We start from the raw sequence: 20686 nt of genomic DNA, 5'->3' as shown, positions 1-20686 counted from the left end.
GACCAATCTACACTACACAGTGCTGCTTTTGGGACCTAAAATGAATCTATTATATATAAAGTTACAGGCTCTTCCCATCTGCCTTCAAGAAAATCCAGGTTTATTTGTGATTAGTAGCTATCTATTTGTACATGAAAGTTGAATGTCCTAATAACCCTTTATAACTTAGTTCTTGGTCTTGTTTACAGTATCGATTTGTTGTTAATCACAGAGAAAAACTTCCTCTGGACGTAGGTTGAATTTGTGCAAATTGAATTAATACGCATGAAAGGTAATCTTTTTTTTTTATTTTTTATTTTTTATTTATTTATTTATTTATTTATTTTTGAGACAGAGTCTCACTCTGTTGCCCGGGCTAGAGTGAGTGCCGTGGCTTCAGCCTAGCTCACAGCAACCTCAAACTCCTGGGCTCAAGTGATCCTCCTGCCTCAGCCTCCCGAGTAGCTGGGACTACAGGCATGCACCACCATGCCCGGCTAATTTTTTGTATATGTATATTTTAGTTGTCCATATAATTTCTTTCTATTTTTAGTAGAGACGGGGTCTCACTCTTGCTCAGGCTGGTCTCGAACTCCTGACCTCGAGCGATCCACCCGCCTCGGCCTCCCAGAGTGCTAGGATTACAGGCGTGAGCCACCGCGCCCGGCCGAAAGGTAATCTTAATAAAAGATACTACCAATTCTAAGTATGTACAGCTATGACAGAAATGGTATGAAGAATAGACATTAATGGGATTTTAGATATCTCATTAATAATTTTGTCAAAATTTAATCTTCATCAGAGCTACCCTGAAATTAACTTAAGTAACTGAGTCCACAAAAGAGCCCAGTGAACACCTATGCCAGCCAGACACTGTGCCACTCAAGAACCCTTATACTACCTATCTGTACCACCAATATGCTGTACTCTGTATCATGTCCCCAATATACCATCCTTCTTTTATTAACATTTATAAAGTTTCTTCCCTCTGGAATACCTTTCTCTCCTTCTCTACCTACCGAAATCTTACAAAGATTAAAATAGTACTTTGAAGGTGAACGTTTGATGTCTCCTACAAGTGTGAATTAAATGCTCCTGATTCTTTGCCCATATACAGTGGTTTATACACATCTATTAAAGCACTTATCACACAGCTAATTATAAAAACAGTAATTATATCTATCATTTACTCATACTTTTAAAGTCCTAAGTACTGTGCTAGGTGCTTAACTTACAAAGTCTTGACACCTCAAACCAATTCAGCAAGGTAGCAGCCAGTTCCCACTTTACAGATGAGGAAATAATAGATTAATTAACTCGCCTAAGACAAAACACTACTGAATGCAGGTGCCAGGATTCATGCCTAGGTCCTTTGACTTAGTTTCTTGTGCTTTTCACACGACTATGCCACGCAATATATTGTATAATTTTCTTTCATTAGCCATGGAGTTCCCTAAGGCTGGAACTGTGGGTAATTTATCTTTCAATGACAATGATTAGATGTGCTGTGTTTGTAGAAAAACAATTCTGTAAAATATACATGTTAATAACAGTAAAAACCCTGCTGCATTAAAATTTTTGATAGATACAGTCTATGTGCGTATTTACAAAGGCTTTCAAACTTTTGGGTGTTGGGGTAGAATCCTAATCTACAAGAAAGAAAGAAGATGTCTCAGTTGGATGGTTAGACCTGGGATAGAGAAGTCTCCTCCCATTCCTGCCCAAACACACACCTATACTTCCCTGGCTCTCCTGGTAGACACCTGTGTTTCATCTCCAAGGAATCCTTGATGAAGCAGTTAGAAAACTAATGCTCCATGGGATTCCACAGTGTCAACTTCTCACAATGTTCTTCACCAGTCCCCTGTTTTTAGGCACTTCGTTTGTTTTAATCTATCATTGCTATAAATAGCCTTGTAATAAGCATCTTTGTAAAACATAGCTTTTTTTCCCCTTTTGGGTTATTTCCTTCTCATATAGTCCCCGAAATGGAATTACCGTGCAAAAACAATAGACTGCCTTATAATTCTTTTATCATATTGTTAATCTGTTCTTAAGAAATACTGCACAAGAGCAATGTATATCTCCTATTTTCCCATAAACTTGCCAACATTGGGTTTAATTTTTTAAATGTGCCTCACCAGTTTAAGAGATATACAGTCATTTAAACTGATAATAAGAAACTAATTTTATTGAGTGCTTGCCATTGATCCAGCCATTAAAGTACCTTAAATGTATCATCTTTAATCCTCCCAAGCTCTTGGGCCGGTTAGCTCTGTTTTACAGATGCAGCCAACCAGGGGCTGTCCCCTGCCTTGCTCTGCAGACTGTATTTCTGCCAGTTCTGGATAAGCCCACACTCCGATGTGGAACAGCCACTTCTCAGGATGGCTCTCACAGTGATTCTCATTAACTTTATCAGGGCCTCCAACATCGGCCACAGGCCCTTCAACCTGTCTTGATGGATGATCTTCCTTTGGCCTACACTGAAAAAGGCGACATTTATTTCTGCTTGGTTTCATTTTATAGAATTAATCCATTACTTATGCCCTGATTCTATAAAGTACATCTGTTATCCTTCGAGCTTCATGCCACCCACGCATCTGATAAACCTGTCTGCTGCATTTTTCTCATTGATAAAAATGTTTACTCTCTCTCCATTCACTGACATATATTTTCATTTGTTCCACTGTGATTTTCTGGAAATGGATTTCTTGGGTCCCAAGTTAAATGAATAATTCAGTATTTAAAATGTGGTTGTTGCTGCGACTATAAAAGCAAGGTCCCTTTTTCATGGTATTTTTTTGTTATGTGTCAATGTTATATGAACATGATGTTGATTTTTATAGATGAATCTTACATCATGTGAACCTGCTGAAATTATTATATATAACAATTTTTCATCAATTTTTCACAGTTTTCTGGGTGTATAACTAGATATAATAACAATATTTCTTTGCCATAATTTATAACTTTTCTTCACTACAAATGATTGTGACCAGACTTTTAGTATAATAGGAGTGGGAAATCTTTGTTTGCTTCTATTTTTAAAGTAAACAATTTTAGGATTTCTCCATATACTAAGATATTTAGCATAATTTTTTTTTAAAAAACCCTCTACTCCTGATTTGTTTAGGATTTTAACAAAAACACACAAAATTTTCTTTAATGCCACCTTGACATTTATTGAGATGGGTATGTAATTCTTCACTTTTTTACACTTACTATAATAAATTATGATGATAGTGTTTTTAAGAGATACACCCTATGTTGCATTATTCTTTCATGCAAATATTATTCAATGATTTCAATTTTTATTAATGGAAAAACATAAATAAGGGCAATAAAACAAACAAAAAACCTACAAGCATACACTCTCTTGCATAGTGTAGAAAGTACAAAACAGGAGAAAGTATGAAAAAGAAAATTGGGCAGAGAGCCCAGGAATGAAATTCTAATCCCAGTTCTGCTACTAAGTAACTGCATGTCCTTGAGAAATTTCCTTAATCTCTCCGGGCCTCGGAGAGGCCCCCTGTTTTCACTTGGTAAAATGACAAGTTTAAACCTGTAGACCTTTCCAGCTCCATGCTGTTAATCACTTTCGTTCCTTTTACTGCTGCTGACTCTTTCCTAGGGCAGTAAATGGCCAAAGTTTTGGGCTGAAGTGAGAAGACCAGACTGAGGAGAGCCCTGGTTCCCACGCAGAGACCCTCTCAGTCCCTTCCCAGATCCTCTGTTAGGCTGAGACGTCCCTTCATATGGACGCCACAGCTGCTGTCTCTGAAATCTTTTTCCACGTCTTGGCTATAAGCAGGTTTCTTAGGGGGTCACTGTTCCTCTGGAGAAACAGTCAATGATGTCCAGAACCCCTCCATGCCCCTTCTCCCTCCCGTTACACCTCTTCCAAGCAAGGAGCAATTTCCTCCTTTGGTTTTCCAGACTGTCCCCTCCTCCCAATTAAGTATGCTGCTGTATTTGGAGAGTGAGAGAAGTCAGCAGAACAACTAATTCTTAAATGTGCTAAATTGGTCATCAAAACTAAGAGCTCTGGTGTCAACAGACACTCACTTCTATTAAAACTGCCAGTTAAATGGACTTCCGATGTCACTAGTGGCAAGAGCGGCAATCCTAACACAATGGTTGGAGGCAGGAAGAGATGTCAGAAGACTCATTTACTCGAAATTTAAAGGGGGAAGTTTAGATATGAGGGCCATGGTTACCTGAGTTGGATGGAGCCAGGCCACTGAAGCTAACTATTATCTCTGCAGCCTCACAGCCCCCAGTGCAGAACCTCACGGGGTTCACGGGAATGCCAGGGAGCCCACAAATCAGGCCAGGAGTTGGGCAAACTATGGTCTGCAGGCCAAATCCAGCCTGCCACCTGTTTTGGTAAATACAGTTTTACTAGAAGACAACCGTATTCGTTGGTTTCCATATTATTTATGTCTGCTTTCATGCTACAACAGCACCACTGAGCAGCTGCAACAGAGACCATCTGGCCAGCAAAGCCTAAAATATTTACTAACTGGTCATTTTAGAAAATGTGTGTTGACCCCTGGAGTAGGATTTGGAGACCTCAAAGCCACTGGCCCGCTGGAGCAAAGGGCAGGTTCTTTGAGTGGTTCACCATCCAAGGCCAACTTTAAAAGACCAGATAGGCCAGATGTGCCCATTCACCAGGACCCCAGAGAGGCAGGAAACTCTGGGAGAAAGAAAAGCATGAATTGGTCAGTACTGTCCTAAAATTTCAGCAATTACCTGACTAACTTGGTTCCGATTTGTTGTCGGATTTCCTGTCTCTCTTCTTCAGAGGTCCGTTGCAAGATGTTTTTGTCCTCTAATTCTTTCTTAGATGGTCTGTTGCCGAGTTTGATAGCAAGAGTATCCCTTCGCCGTATCTTACTTGCCAGAGCACCTGGGGGTTGAAAAGGGCAGAGAAAGTGGCCTCTAGCCAGTGGCGCTCAGGTTACGTGTGGCGTGGACTTTCAACGGAGCCCAGACCAATTTCTATCCACATGCAAGAGCGGAATCTTAATTAACCTAAGAAAAAAAAGCTTTTGAGTTGGCTGTAGTTCCTTCTGAAAAGACTAAAGAACTAGTTTTCGTAAATGTTCTGAAAAATATTGAGACACCATAAGAAAACTTGGAAGTATCACCTCATCATTTGGAAAGTGATAAAGTTTATTTTGCTGACATGGTGGATCATGGAAAGCACTGATTGCACAATGCTTTTTCTTTCAAGTTTTAAAAACTTAGCCCCTTGCCTTATACTGTACAGAGAATCCTTGCGTTCTCCTTTCCTCCCCGTAACACTCTGCTGGGAAAGAGTCTACCTCCTATACCAATATTTTAACCCTCAATCAGCCAGGCATCCTTGAAGTCTCTACGAATGATAATTTATACCAGATGGATAACGATTTTTTTTTTTGCTCCATGCAAATTAAAAAGAATTTAACAAATTGCTGTTTAATCGTGCACATAATAACTTGTCATAATCAATAAATTCAATCCTCAGTCAATTCCTCCCATCAAGTTGTTCAAAAGTTAGCAATATAATAACAGCACTTTCTAGTTCCCTAAGTTATATGTAAATGGTAGGCTTTATCCACTTTAGTATCATTCCTTCTTGGAAGGCAGACTATCTCACTTACAGTCATTGGATGAATAACTGTTTTTAATTCTGAAGAGGGAAGTGCGTAAAAACCTCAAACACCTCCAGTGAATAAACCAATGAGTCCTGCACTGGGGCTCTTTCTTCCAGAATGGCCCAGGGTGGAAGGGCCATCTTTGGTCTTACTGAGAAAGGCCTGTCATTAGAAAGCTTTAATTATTTGCACAAATACAAATCAACTCATCTGTCTCACAGATGAAGGCCACACCCACCCCAGTGGCGTCATGTTCCAGAAAGACCTGTCATCAAAAGCTAAAACTTCAGGATAGACATATTTCTAATTTTAGAAAGGAAGATAAGGTGAAAGAAAACCTCAGTGTCTGGTTCCTAATGAGGCTTTTGTTCTCTACAAAATGTAGCTGCTTCTGTCTTCCACCCACCCTCCCCACTACCTCTTGAAAATGGTCTTACTTTCTCCGCTGCCATCTTCATCCTCATCCTCATCCTCGTCCTCATCGGTGTACAAGATAGGCCCGTCGGAGTCGGAGTCGCTGGCCTGGTACTCCCTCTGGCCTTCGTCCTCCATGGCACTGAAGGACTCTGAAGACTCTTCCATCAGCCCAGGAGTCAGTAGCTGAGGTGCCAGCTCGTCTTTGGTCGTGAAACTGTTAAAGGCACAAAACACAGGGGTGATGCGAAGCAACCCTCGGGGACACCGACACCAGCCGTGGGCCAGGCTAACGTCACTGAAATGGAAGAGCAGTGCCGTATGACTTAAATCTCAAGGTTTTACCTTCTTCATCTGTGAAATTAAAAAGCTTGACTAGATGCTGTCTAATATTAATGCATGTAGTAAATGAATATGGTAACACTCTATTTTGCGAATTTATTTGTCCATAGCAATGGGGGTTCAGTGGAAAGAATTATGAGCTAGAAGCTCCTGGATATTTGACTTTATCTACATTTTTCGTTTGACCTATATTAACTTCTGATTATCTATTAAGTCTTAGCCTAAGCCTCAGCTTCTTCAGGAATCTTTTGAGGGCCTTCAGTTTAATTCCTTGCCCCACCTTATCTACTCCATGGTGATCCGAAGACAGCCCCACTGGAGTTTGTGGCATATTCCACCTTGATAACCTAGTACCTGTCTGCCTTCTCAACACCTGCAGGTTCCTTGACAAGTAGGACTCATATTGTTGTGCATCCCAGCACCCAGAATGGCAGTGGCATAGAAAAATACTTCTTTCATTAATATATGAATCAATCCTATTTGCACCCCAACCAGTGTGTCAAGAGTCCAAAATCATTTATCCTCTCCGTGCTTTCATTTCTTCATTTGTAAAACTCTCTTACGGGACTACAGTAACAACCGGAGGTGGAAAGTGTGGAAGTTAAATGAATTCTTTAGAAGAAAAATGATATGCAAGGATGCAATGATTTTCCATTATTTAGCTTGGTGAGAGTCTCTGGTTTAAAGTTACTATAAATATACAAAGATCGCCAATTTTCAAAGACCAGAATAAAAAAATAGTGCTTTACATCAAAAACATATCATCTAAAACAAAACAAAACAAAGCATACTCTTCATTTTAAGACTCAGAAGATTCCCCCAGAATGCTTTCTGATATAATTAGAAGGATTCAAATTTGGATGTCACACGACTGAAAGACAAAGACTACACAGTGCAACATGCATCTGCTGCTCTCATTAACTAAAAACAAAACAAAACAAAACAAAAACTTCTTGAATAATGAACACAGGTAAACTTTATCAGAATATGAGGTCTTTAAAATTCTACTTTGCAGTTAAAAGCCTAAGCACCCTCAAAATTCTCTATTTTTCACTTCTTAGAAAAATCTGACAGACTAAATTCTAGTTCTCAAAGGAGGAAATACAAAATCTCATTTTCATTGTGTAAAATCTATATAATATAAAATTTACCACTTTAACCATTTTTAAGTGTACCGTTCATCCATTTCCAGAAATTTTGCACCTTCTCAAATTGAAACTCTGTATTTATTAAGGAATAAATCCCCATAACTGCTCCCCCCCAGCCCTTGGAGACCACCATTCTACTTTCTGTCTCTATGAATTTGACTAAGTACCTCGGATAAATAAAATTATACAATGTCCTTTTGTGTTTGACTTACTTCATTTAGCATAATGTCTTCGAGGTTCATTCATTTTGTATCAGAATTTCCTTGCTTTTTAAGGAAGAATGATACTATACTATATGTATATGTCGCATTTTGTTTATCCAGTCATCAGTCAATGGACATTTGGGTTATTTCCACCTTTTGGCTATTGTGAATAATGCTGCTACAAGCACTGACATACAAATCCAAGTCCCTGCTTTCAATTCTTTTGGCTATATACACAGAGGTGGAATTGCTAGGGTCTTATGGTAGCTCTATGTTTAATTTTTTGAGGCACCACCACACTGTTTTATATAGTGTGAAGTTTCATCTTAAATAAGTGAACATCTATTTTTATGAGAAAACTTTTCCACAGTCTGGATTTTTAGTTGATTGCCACTGGAAGCCAACCTTGTTTGAACAGTCTGCCATTATGGGTGACCAATGCATGTTTAAAAGACATGCCAATTAACAATACATTCTGGATGGCAGAACAAAAGATACTTGAGAGTTGAGCCCCTGTATTTGTTTGTGTCACTGTTTAGTAATTTACTATGATAGTGATTATTATTTTAATCTCACCATCTGTATTTTATAATGTTTTGCAGTTTTCAAAGAGTACAGCATACCTTTATAACTTACAAGTTGTTCCATGGTATTAAATAAGGAGGGCAGATGATTTGTAGTTCACGGAACTGAGGTAGGCCACGAGTGAGTTGCCCAACCAAGGTAGCAAATCCATTCTTCATATTAAATGTTATATTATATTACACTTTATTTTATACTTAATATTGTGAGTTATATTAATGTTATAAGTTATATTTAATATTAAATATACTCCAAATTTGTATCAATGAACTCATGACTTAGCTCTCATTATTTTCCCTAGGGGTCCTGGACAATGTAGTGCATTCTGTAAATGTTTGCAGAAATGCACTGAACAGAGTCAAGTCACTTTCGGATATGGCCTTCGAATGGGCTTATTATAATAATTTCTGTCTTATATTATACTGGACATATGTGTTATTGATGAAGCTGCCAATGAAGGGAAGCCTACCAAATAGTAGCCTGTAATATGGGAATAGAGGTAGGTATTTTTATACATAACCACTTGCCCCACTTAATATTAACTGCCATGTGAGTTGTATTTAACTCACACTAGCTTTGAGCTCAGGGCCTCACGAAGCATATGTAACTCACATGCCCCTTTACTTTGGGAGCAGCATGAACTATTTTTCAAGTCGCATGTAACTCGTGCACAGAAAACAATGAAAAATAACAAATTTTTCATTAAATTAGAAAAGATTACTTTGTTTTTGAAGTTTTTATTCTATTTTTGTAATAAAACAACACGGCCCCAAGGGAAAAAAAAAATTTTTTTTCTAGTGTGGCAGCCAGTGTGTTCAAGTTTTCATATTTGTATTCCTAACAGAAGTCTCTTCATAAGATGACAGATTTTTATACATTAGTTGACTAAACATAACTCAGGGAAAGTTCTAAGTAAAGCAAGTGACTAAGAGCCAGAAATTCTAATTCAAATATCCACTTGAAAAAGGAAGAAAGAATTTGGATGGAAATTTGGGAGACTACTTATTCCAGGATCATTAATTCAAGAGCAAACACAAACCATGCCTGTAGAATGAACTGTAATTTAAATTTTTAGTTTTGAAGAATATATGGAGAACAAAATCTCTATGACCTCTTCTAGGAAAACGTTATAGCTACCCTGACTGACAGGAAAATCTATGTTAAGCATCCTCAATGTTGAATGACATCCTGAGCTCTCTCCCTCTGATCATAGTTCCACATAGTTCCAGTAGAAACAGAACAGACACGCACCTCTTCTGTCTGACCATTCTTCACACGCCGGGGCTCAAGACAGATATTCAGCCCCGCAGCAGCATGGTGCTTGGCACAATTGAGTGCACTCCCTGAATGTCTGTGGAGATGAACTGCACAGAGGGGGGTCACCTTTGGCTATGAGCTTTCAGAATGCTTAAGACTATCTAAGGAAGCGTTTTATATATTGCACCCTATTCTTTAGTATATTGACCAATAAACCCACATGTTCAACTTATTTCCAAAATTCAGACATTACCTTAAACATTTATACCTCCTGGGCATATAAGATGATATTTTGGTAAAAACTACTTTCAACCACCCTATCTTGCTCATTGTTGTATCTTTAGCACTTACTACATTGCCCAGCACAGAAAATGCAAGCAAAAAACATATGCTGAAAGAATGAATGCTCAGTTCTAAATGCTGGAAGTGACTGCAATGCTGGAAAATACCATGATTAAAGGAAGACATTGCCTGTGTGCTGGAAGTATGAAGGACACTGCTGTGGTTTGAGTGTGTCCCCCAGAATTCATGTGTTGAAAAGTTAATCCCTAATACAACAGCGTTGGGAGGTAGGGCCTAACAGGAGGTGTTTAGGTCATGGGGACTCTGCTCTCACGAGTAGATTAATGCCATTTTCACAAGGGCTCACGGGAGTGGGTTCATTCCGGCGTGCCCTTTGCCTTTCCACCTTCCACCACGTGATGACGGCAAGAAGGTCCTTGCCAAGTGCTAGCACTTTGATCTGGGACTTCTCAGCCCCCAGAAGATTGAGCCGATAAATTTCTGTTTGTTATAAATCACTCAGTCTCAGGTATTCTGTTATAGCAGCACAAAATGGACTAAGACAGATGCCACAATGATTCATTTCAATATCGTCTTTTCCCCTATCTTTTATTAAAATGTCAAACAAATAAACTAATTTGTAGTTTGGCATTTATTAATCTTTCCTTGGCTTTCCTTCAAATTTTGGTGCCCAAAATGATAAAACAAAAACAAAGAAACAAGAAACTAACAGAAAAGAAATAGAAGTAGAAGCAATTGCTCTGGAAAAGTTATAAAGTTATTCAGAGCACAGAATGTGGGTTTGCACTCTGGCTTTGCCACTGCTAAGCGGGCAATCTTGGGCAAACTATTTGTGTCTCTGAGTGTCAGTTTTCTTATGTATAAAATGGGGAGACTTCAGGGAAGACATCTGTGAATCAACTGATAATATATATACAGTGCTTAGTTCCTGACATTAAATAAGTATTCAATGAATGAAGGTTATTATCCACAATTAAATAGTTAAAGTTGATATTTTAGTCTCTTGATCAAAACTACTTTAATATAATAAATTTTTTTGAAAAAGTCTAACATAACAGAATTTTTTGAAATAGAACCTTTTAAATGATTTGAAGAGTGAATGCAGGTTTTATTCTTCAATATAGGAGAGAAGAGTTTGGATTTAAGAACTCCAAGCCTTCCCTAGACAGAGTTGACAGATGTGTCTATTATACTCCGACAGACCTCTCTTCATACCTGTGGACAGGTGGGCTAACATGTCCTATTTACCTGTAAGTAGAGTATTTTTAGGACTTTGTGAGTGATAAGACACAAGGAAGGAAGGAGAATGAGTACCCTGAAATGAACCCCAGTTTCTGGCCTGGGAAACTGGGTGGTGGGGGGAGCAACATCAAGTTCCTTGACTCATTTGGTCACCTTAAGTGAAATGAAGCCTACTTGACCACTCACTACCTTTTATCTTCCCTTATACCCTATTTATAAAATCTAGTACCAAGGTCATCGCATGTTCAACACAGCTTCCACCATGCTGAGTAGGCTGAGTTTCCTATAACGACCTTCGCTCACTTTTTCATCTTCATTCAACAATTCACTGTGCATTTTTTGAGTCCCTACAGCATACTAGACTCTGAACGTGTTGCTGGGGACACCGTGGTAAATAAGACAAGTTGGCTATTCTGTCCCATAGGTAGGAAAAAAGAGGTTGTCCGAGTATAGAAGACAATAATCAATTCTGTCTGGAAGCACTGGAAGGCTTCACAGAGGAGGTAACATTTGAGATGGGTGGGGAATTAAAGGGACAAGAAAGGGGGCCATGCTGGTTGGAGAAAAAGGAGTTTGAATTTGAGAGTTCTTTCCTGATGGTCGTTATGCCCTTGGAGAAGGAGAAGGCTAAGTAACTTGCTGAAATGAGGCGGGCAGCGGTGGGTGAGCAATCTGGACCCAAGGGGTGAAGATTTCAAATAAAAACTGTGAGGAAAGAGAAGGCAACTCTCTAGGGACGAAAACAAGGACCACTGAGCAGTGCTGAAGCAGTTTCTGAAGGGACGTGAAAACCACAGATCTGAAGAGGTGTTTATCGGCGCTACCAATGTCATTTCCTCCAGCAGTCCCGGGCGTTCCCAGGGCGAGGGCTCTGAAACACCAATGCCTGGGTCACACGTGTGCTCACCTAACATTCAGTAGGTTAAATTATAAAAGAAAGCAAACCAGGTTCCTTCGTTTCCAACAGAATGCATCAGTGAACTTTAGTACTCAGATGGAATATGGGGCTTGTGCCCGACTCACCATTTTGCACTTTCTCTGCTATCACTTAAGCCAGAGCCTGAGTGGAGAGTGGTTCTGTTCGTCAGCTCTTCAGCCCAGAGAAGCTGACTTGGGTCTAAGGCAGAGACGGGCAGGTCAGCTCCCACGCTGACCAGGACAAGTGGAGTGTCGGGGGCGACAACGCACTGATCCTCGAGAGGGACAGGAGAGGCGGGGGGAGAAGGCGGTGGAGCCACAGGGGGCGGAGGGACTGTAGACTTGGATTTGCCTGTGGTCCGCTCCTCAGCCCCAGAGACAGTCTGCTCGGCTGTGAGACCCTCCACTCCGCTCTCCGAAGGCTCTCCCGTAAGGTCGGATGCGCCAGAAGTGGTTGTGTCCGAGGACAGGCGAGAAGTCGTGGGCTGCTTGCCAGTTTTTTTCTTACCCTTTGTGGTCCCCACTGTCCCTGTTTTGCTAGAAACTGTCTCCTTTGAAGCTCTGGGACGAGAGGAGGTGGACGAAGTAGATGGTGAAGCTGATGCTTTGGAGCCACTTGGTTTTTTTGAATGAGAGGAACCAGCTACAATAGAGAGATTCTGCATTAAAAATCGAAGATTAGGATGCTTTTTAAATAAAGTAACCAAAGTGTAATTGTCAATGGCATTTAAAATGTTCCCTTTAAAATTTGTTGAACAAATGAATGATAGAAAATAGGCTGATAATGACAATGGTCTTGTTTTCTGCCCCCAATCTAGGAGGGAGCAAGTGATGCTTATGGCAAAACTCTGAGGGACAAGCGCCCTCTGTCTTCTCCCTCCTCTAGTCTGTACCTCAGCCAGTCAAAGGGAAAATCCTCAGCTCCCTGTCCTGTGGACAAGGCTTTTTCACCTGAAAAAGCCCTGTATTCTCTGAAGAAGGGATATCATGGCGCGTAGAGGACAGCGTCCAGTAGCTAGCTGGTGTGGTGCACAACTGGACTCATCGTAAATTATGCATGTTCTCTAATGTCTCTCTGGGAGTGGAGCGCCCGCCTGCATTCAGAAGAGGCTGGGGTATATATCACCAGCTCCTTTCTGGGTCAAAAGCACATTCATTCATCCTACTGCTAAAACAGCAAACTTCAGCCTGGGCGTGGTGGCTCACGCCTGTAATCCCAGCACTGTGGGAGGCCAAGGCAGGAGAAGCCAGAAGTCCAAGACCAGACTGGGCAGTATAGTGAGACCTCTCTACAGAAAAAAAAAAAAAAATTAGGTGGGCATGGTATGAACACCTGTAGTCCCAGCTACCTGGGATGCTGAGGCAGGAGGATCCTGGGTGCAGGAATTCGAGGTTGCAGTGAGCTACGATTGCACCACTGCACTCTAGCCTGGGCGACACAGCAAGCCCCTGTTTGGGGGAAAAAAAGAAAGAGCAAACTCCAAACCAGCTGTTCCCACAGCTCTGGAGAAACTCGCCATGCTGGTCCATACTTCCACCTGCAGTAGTGACGGGACACAGGGAACACATGTCACACAAGAAAGACAAGTGCCCTTCGAAATATCAGAACGCAGGAAAAAACTTTCTTTTTACAAAAAATATTTACATGAGTAGCTCCTAAATAATGTAAATGGAAAGAATATCATTCCAAGGTCTTCTGATTCCACCTTTGCAAATGTAATCTTCCTTAGGTTTATATGGTTTATGTTCCAAGAGGATCTTCATCGAAGGGTCATCCTGGTATATTTACCTACTTCTGAATAGGGCCACTTTCAACCAAACCATTTTCAGGAAAAAAAAGGTTAATTATCCTTTCTTTATGTCATCTTAGGATATACATTTAAACTCCTATGAGATTACTCTTTCGTTTCATGACCTGTATGATCTATACATTTCTCCTAACTGCTTCTTCTATTATAATGTTGTATGTTCCTTCTTTTTCATGAGAAGTTGAACTATCTTTCACAGATCTATTAGAAAATATCTTGTTCATACAGTGGAGCCAATCCACATGCATACAGATGCTACTGTAACTTACCTCCAGGTATAACTTTATTGACGTCGAGAGAGGGTTAAGAGAGGAAGACAATGAGATGTAAAACTTCATTAATTCTGATATATTAAAAAAGCCAATCTCATTCTGCGACAGGTTCCAGGCTTAAAAAGAGTCCCTATGGTTTGGAGTCTGTATTATTTTAGATATACATGGTAACTAGAATCCCCCTTCCCCAAATCTGGACCTGTTAATATATCTCTATAGTTAACAACCTTCAATTGCTTACAAGTCAAACTCATTAGGCAAACTCCTTCAAGCTAAGTCCATTCTAAATTTACTTTTCACAACAAAGATAATAAGGATTTGATGCCTAAACATGCTCAATTATTTTCCTTGGTAAGTTAAACAGAATCCCTTCCACATATCACTTCTAATAATTTTTAAAAGAAAATTCCTTCTTTTCTAACAGAAAAGTTAATCTTAGCCTGGCTTAAGGAAAAAGATATCTGTTTTTTCAATGTTTGCAGTGCAAATTCAAGCCACATTATATTTCTTCTTAAGAATCTCCTAAAATGACAGGACTTTGCTGAAATGAACCATGTTGCCTAAATTACTTTAAATTAAGGCCATAATTTTTTTAAAAAAATAAATGACACCTGCCCATGGTTAATTTAGTACTTTCATTGTTAGTAGTGTGTAACAATGAGAAAGAATAAATCAGGAAGATTTTACCTTACTTGCCTGGCAAAGCAGTTGAATATTCTAAACTGGTATCTGGTTATCTGGAGGCTTATACTAACTTACTAATGGAGGAAGAATTTTAACTGATAGCTGTTTTAACAATATAAAACACTGGACTAAAAAATCAAGAGCTGCATTTAAACTAACTTTTCCAAAAGATCAACATTATTCAAATAAAACAAAGTCAGCACGCAGGGAGTTGTACGCGATTGTACATGAAATAGCAGTAGGATTCTGAAGGAATATTATCAATATTTGATCAAAGAATCCTTGTGCGATGGGCTTGTTGGTATACTTCAATGCCACCTCTGTTTCTCTGTAATAGTCCCTGGAATAGCCACATTCTTATTTACACTAACGGTCTGCTGGGCCTCTTCTTATACAATGAATAAAATGACTGTACTATTCTCCTAGGAATATCATGAGTCTATTAATAAATCTTCAAGTAAAATATCTGGAAATAACTCAAAATCTCTCATGAAAGCTGTCCCCTGCTCTTGTGTCAATCATCAGCTTTCTTCCGAGAGAAGTAAAGAGAGCCCAAGCCAAGTCCACGGTGAGCCGATACCACGTGGGGAATGAGGAAGTGGGAAGTGTACGTGAGACAGGATCTTAATCCCCAACGACAGAGTGATGGTTTGGGGCTCTCAGTGCCTTCCTCACTGCAAGCACTGCTCCCAGGGTGCGCAGAGCAGTTCGGGAAACACACACAGAACCCACCAAGCATGAACGCTCATGGGTGAGGACAGCTGGTCCCTGAGGAGATGGCCCACGGGCACTGCAGGCGCATCGTTCCGAAACATTTCATTTTAGAGCTTATTAGAAGAGACCCAGATGCTAAAGTCCAAAGGCAGGAAGACAGGGACATCCATTTGCATTCAGAGATCTGTCACACTGTCGACTAAACCACACTCTGAATTTGAGCATTATGGGGATAAATTATGAGGGGAAAAAGATCAACACCAGGGCAAATCCTGGGAGTCAACTGATAGAAAGATGCTGCTGATTTTAAGGAAAATAAGATGTGCTCTAGCACAGCAGAACTTTTATGCACATGTTAATGGGGAAAAGCCACTGAGCTTGTGGACTTTGATTAATGTCCTTTTAAAAGTTAGACCACACCGTAGGCATCTTTATTCCACTTCACTGGAAGAATGGGAGCTCCACTCTGCATTTAGCACATCTGACTGCAAGGGAAGGCTGGATACATATTGCATGAAGTTACTGTAGATCAGTCAAACATCCGCTGGTGATCCGTAATAGCAATTTGTAACCACACCACACTACATGCTTTGCCTCATAACACACTGAAGTCTCTGGGGGTGGCGGGGGACTAAGTGTGTAACTTTCAACTAGACTGAAATCGTTCTGACCATGGTACAAAGTAGCTGGGTGGAGCTGAGCCAAGTGATACAAACCCTTTGTCATTTATCAGAAGGGAAGATGACTATGGATGCTGGAAACTTAACACATTAACATCCAGAAAATATGCCAAAGATGTAAGTGTCATATTTTTATATGCAAACCTCAGATATTTTGAAAGAAAACCCAAGCCAAAAAGCCACCCATAAACTCTAATAGGCAGAAGGTCAGTCAATGTCTAAATAATGTTCTACCAGATCACTGTCATTCATCAGGCATGCTACTCCCTGTATCCTTCAACTGGGTCCCATATGCAGATGGTAGATACTCAAGATGAAAGAGGTATATGTACCCAAAAACTAATGAGGTGAGCTAATCAACTGGTTGACTTTTCTTTACTAGATAGCAACAAAGGAACCTCCTTGTGTCAAAGCTGAATCCACTGGTATCATGTCCTAAGGCCCCAAAAGACCATCACACCTAGAAGAAACAATGAGCCCCATCCCAGAGCCAAGCACCCTAGACTCAACCCCGCAGGGCACCAGGGGCATACTCACCAGCCTCTCGGGTCGTGTTTCGGCTTGTTGGCTTGGGTGGAGGGATGGGGGCCTGCTTACCAGGAGCCTTGGTATTTTTTTTAATGGGAGGCACTTCGTCACCTTTGTGGCTGGCCCCAGTCGTGGCCCCTTTTGGAGGCACAGGTGTTTTTTTGGGTTTAGGTTTGGGTTTAGGCTTAGGAGGAGCTGAAGGAGGTAGAGCAGGAGCTGCCGGTGTTTCAGAGTGGTTTTCAGTGTTCTCTATAAATGAGAAAGCGAACAGAGGCAGACTGATACAGACACACACCATATAAAAATTAGGAGCACGACATATGACAACAGTGATACAAAGCGTAGCTGCTTGGCCCTTGGGACCCCACGTGGAGTTCTGCACCAGAAAGAGCAAAGTTTGGGGTAAAAGCAAAGGCTGAAAGACAAACTGGGGTGTACTCTCCAGGGACATTAATCACTGCTTTGATAAAATTGGGTTACACAAGCTACTTTGATGAAGTTATGTCAAGGATGAGTATAAACGTCCACGGGTCAGGGGCCTTAGGTCCAGCCTTGAATCTGTGGTTGCTGGATGATGACGTGGGCATTCACTGCTAAATTTAAATTTAACAGAGGTAACAAAGTTGAAGGCCCCCGGAGGGTGGCAGATGAGCACATTACACCCGCTGCCGTGGGGTGAGGACCGACAGCCACAGCCACCACATGACTCAGTTACCTTCGAGAACTCGAGCCCGATCAATCGGAAAAAGATTTGTGTTCAGTCTTACTGTGGTCAAAAATCAATCTCTTCTAAGCTAAGGGAGACTCTGGAGAATCTTTCACATGAGGTACAATGTGCTGAAGAATGAATCATTTTCTAAAATGTTCTCAAGCTCTCCCAGTACAGTGGCAGCTTCCTGTTCTACAATAACTTCCTCTGCCCTTCGCAGATGTTGTCACGGCTACAGGTACAGAGGGTGCAGAATCCAAAAATTATCTGGGTTTGTTTTATAATGCAAACACAAATAATGGTTTTGAAAAGACAAAAGTTAAAATTCATAGAAAAACTCACAGGTAAGAACAGGAGCCTCTGCCAAGATTTTGCATAAATGGCAGAGAAAGAGTATCCGTCTCCTGCTACTGAAAGAAAGTGGAGATGCTGAAGGTTCATTCATATATTCTCATCACATTTTTTCTAACAGTGACTGATTGAAATGAAAATAAACTAAAATATGGTTCTGGTCCAAAGAGCTAAGCAGCACTTCTTTAAAAATGGAACACAATGAAAAACATATGACAGTGTTAAGACAAGACTAAGCCTTCACTGGGTATGTCCTCCCATTAATGAAGCAGCAAGAAAGGGTTTTAATATCGGAATATATCACATTTTAGTATTATTTCTATTATTTTGTTTCTTTGTTGGTGTGAAATGTAAACATCTCTTTTTTTTACCACGCTCCCATCAATCCAGACATATATAACCACCATAATAACGACTTAAGTTACAGTAGGCAATCAATAAAACTTTTCTTTAAAAGTTCATCTTTTATCCTGCCTCAGCCGCGAAACACTCCCCTCCCCCCACTGCAAGTCACTGCGGCCCAGATTGACCTTTCCCGCCTCTACACTCTTTCGGCCTTATAGTGTGGGCCACATATTCAACATTTATCAGAGGCTACTTTGCACTTTTTGCCTTTCTGTTTTTACATCTTGTCTCCTCACCTAAGCTGCTTATTATCATATGTAGTGGCCCTCCAAACCCGGCTGGTCTGAACCAGGCCAGATAATCACAAGAGTCAGTGTTGAGGATGATACAAGTGGATACACACCTCAAACATTTTATTTTAACGTACAACCTACAAATATACATTGACTTAGACATAGGGCCCAAGTCTATTCTTTAAATACGTCTTTGTAGTTTTAGCCCCCAGCATAATACCGAAATGTGTAGAGACCAAGCCCAACGATGCTGTCCATGGTGAGACCAAACTGATCTGCAACACTTGAGATCTTAACCCTCTTCCATACTATAAGCTCCACATGTCTTATCCTCTCGCTTCACGGCATATCACTGAGGGATATTTTTTCTTTCTGCGTAAGGTTTTACATTCTAAAGTTAGACACCAAAGTATCCAGCTTCTGGGTCTGGGAAGGAGGAGATGGGTGGCTCTATGACAGCTGGGAAGGACAATCCTTGCTGGGGAGAAGATGGACATACCACACACAGACTTTCTCCTGACTCCTTGGGAAGATGGCCCACGCCTCCTCCCTCTTCGAACTCTACCACCTACCTCTGAGTGTCTGTCACCCTGGTGATTCTTAAGTCGTGTGTGTTTGTGGGGGGTGGTGCATGTGAGTGTGCAAATTGTATGTTTTTCTGACTAAATTACAAACTCCTTTTGTCTGAAATTTTATATCCCATCAAACACAATGTTCTCAGCACCCTGTCTATTCAATGAATGCCACTGACTGGCTATTAGCTATTGACACCCAAATCAGTAGAAAACAGACTCTTCACTTCTATCTGGGAGGTAAGGAATTAAGTCGAGTTGTATTTTTACTATTATCATATGATCTAAAGGCAGGATATAAGGATTATCATTTCAAGAGGAGGTTCAGAAAGGGCTGCCTATTCATTCTGGCTGGACAAGGACACCGTGCGGCACAGCAATGACGTCTGGAAGATAAGCTGTTTCCCAGATGTCCACACGTGGCTCCTTCTGCCACTTGAAGGGTTGAGTTCAGCAATACTCAGAGCAAGGCCAGGCACCGCGTCCCTTCTTCACCTTGCCTAGAATGCGTTTCTGCTCCATTCCCCTCCTTCACTCGACTACTTCCTTGTCTCCTTCGGTTATTAGTTTAAAAATGTCTTTCTTTGAGAACCAGAAGTGGCCTCTGCTGCAAGCTCCCCTGGCTCACCACCCTCAGGCCTTGCATGGCACTTGGCATCTTGCACTGCAATTGCCTGTTTGCATTCTGGTCTCCTCATAGGCCATGATCTGCTTGAGGGCAAAGGCCAGTTTTCCTTCACTCCTCTTTTCCTAGACCCCAGTAGAGTCTAACCAGGGTAGACCCTCATTATTCTTTGTGGAACAAATAACTGTTCATCATTTGTTAATTCATGGAAAGCCCTTTATAATAACTCAATAGAAATAATATCAATTTTCAGATTTCTCCTATTTAATATCAAGCTATATTTCACAGATAGCAGGTCGGTTTTTCTGCTGTTATATATTTAAGGGCACTTGCTGAGAAACAATGATGGGAGACTAAGTGCCCTGAAGACCTTAAGGAAGAAGTCTCAGCATTTGCAGAGGAGGCCTAAGACCACTGTATCATCAGCTGCCTTCAGGAGCTCCAGAGATACCCGCCTGTCCTGGGTGGAAGCTACCCACAGAGCAAGTGCAAAGGACATCACTTACCATTTGTTTTGCTTTCTTTGACACTGATGTTTCAAATATTAAAGTGCTGAGATATTGTCTTATAAAGTGGTATAAGTCTCTAGGATTTTAAAGGCATATGATGTGACTTTGCAAACATAACCAGTTAATAGACAAAGCAGTGCTCTTAAGTTGCCTTAATGCAGAAGGAAGGGGAGCACTGTTTCCCCAAATAAAGGGTGAATTAAGACCATGAGATGGTGAGTGGGCATGATAGTGAGCTCACACGAGGAGTGAGACCAGAAGAGGAACAGAGACAAAAGTGAATCTCAGGTGAGTTTTCAGAATTAAATGTGTCTTTCCAGAAAAATAAACTGTTGACTTATAAACTGTTCATAAAGCATTTGCTATTTAACATAATACACTATGATGTTAGTTATGGGTGATATTCTTTTCAGTGTCAGGAAGTGGTTTCATACCCATTTCTTCTCATTATCAGGGTGGCTCTGGCGTGTGCACTGTCGGCACAATGGGAGGGCTACGCCGCCTCATTAGTGGCACGTCAGCCCTTCCAGCACTCCCATCGGCTTAGGTACTGCCTAGTCAAG

The 20686-nt window shown here is 40.8% G+C and overlaps 1 protein-coding gene across 1 annotated transcript in view; it reads right to left on the bottom strand.

The window, feature by feature from the left end:
• Nucleotides 1-20686, bottom strand: part of PHACTR2 (phosphatase and actin regulator 2) — a 124247-nt gene that overhangs the window by 32193 nt on the left and 71368 nt on the right. Inside the window, exons 5-8 of the mRNA XM_069487731.1 lie at nucleotides 16729-16968; nucleotides 12139-12676; nucleotides 6062-6255; nucleotides 4738-4894 (exon numbers count right to left, since the gene is read on the bottom strand). Coding sequence (XP_069343832.1) covers nucleotides 4738-4894; nucleotides 6062-6255; nucleotides 12139-12676; nucleotides 16729-16968 — 1129 coding nt within the window. The remainder of the gene's footprint in view (nucleotides 1-4737; nucleotides 4895-6061; nucleotides 6256-12138; nucleotides 12677-16728; nucleotides 16969-20686) is intronic.

The sequence above is a fragment of the Eulemur rufifrons genome, chromosome 15 (assembly GCF_041146395.1).
Source record: "Eulemur rufifrons isolate Redbay chromosome 15, OSU_ERuf_1, whole genome shotgun sequence".
NCBI classification, from domain to species: Eukaryota; Metazoa; Chordata; class Mammalia; order Primates; family Lemuridae; genus Eulemur; species Eulemur rufifrons.
The sequence above is the reverse complement of the archived record's forward strand: the minus strand, read 5'-3'. Positions and strand labels throughout refer to the sequence as shown.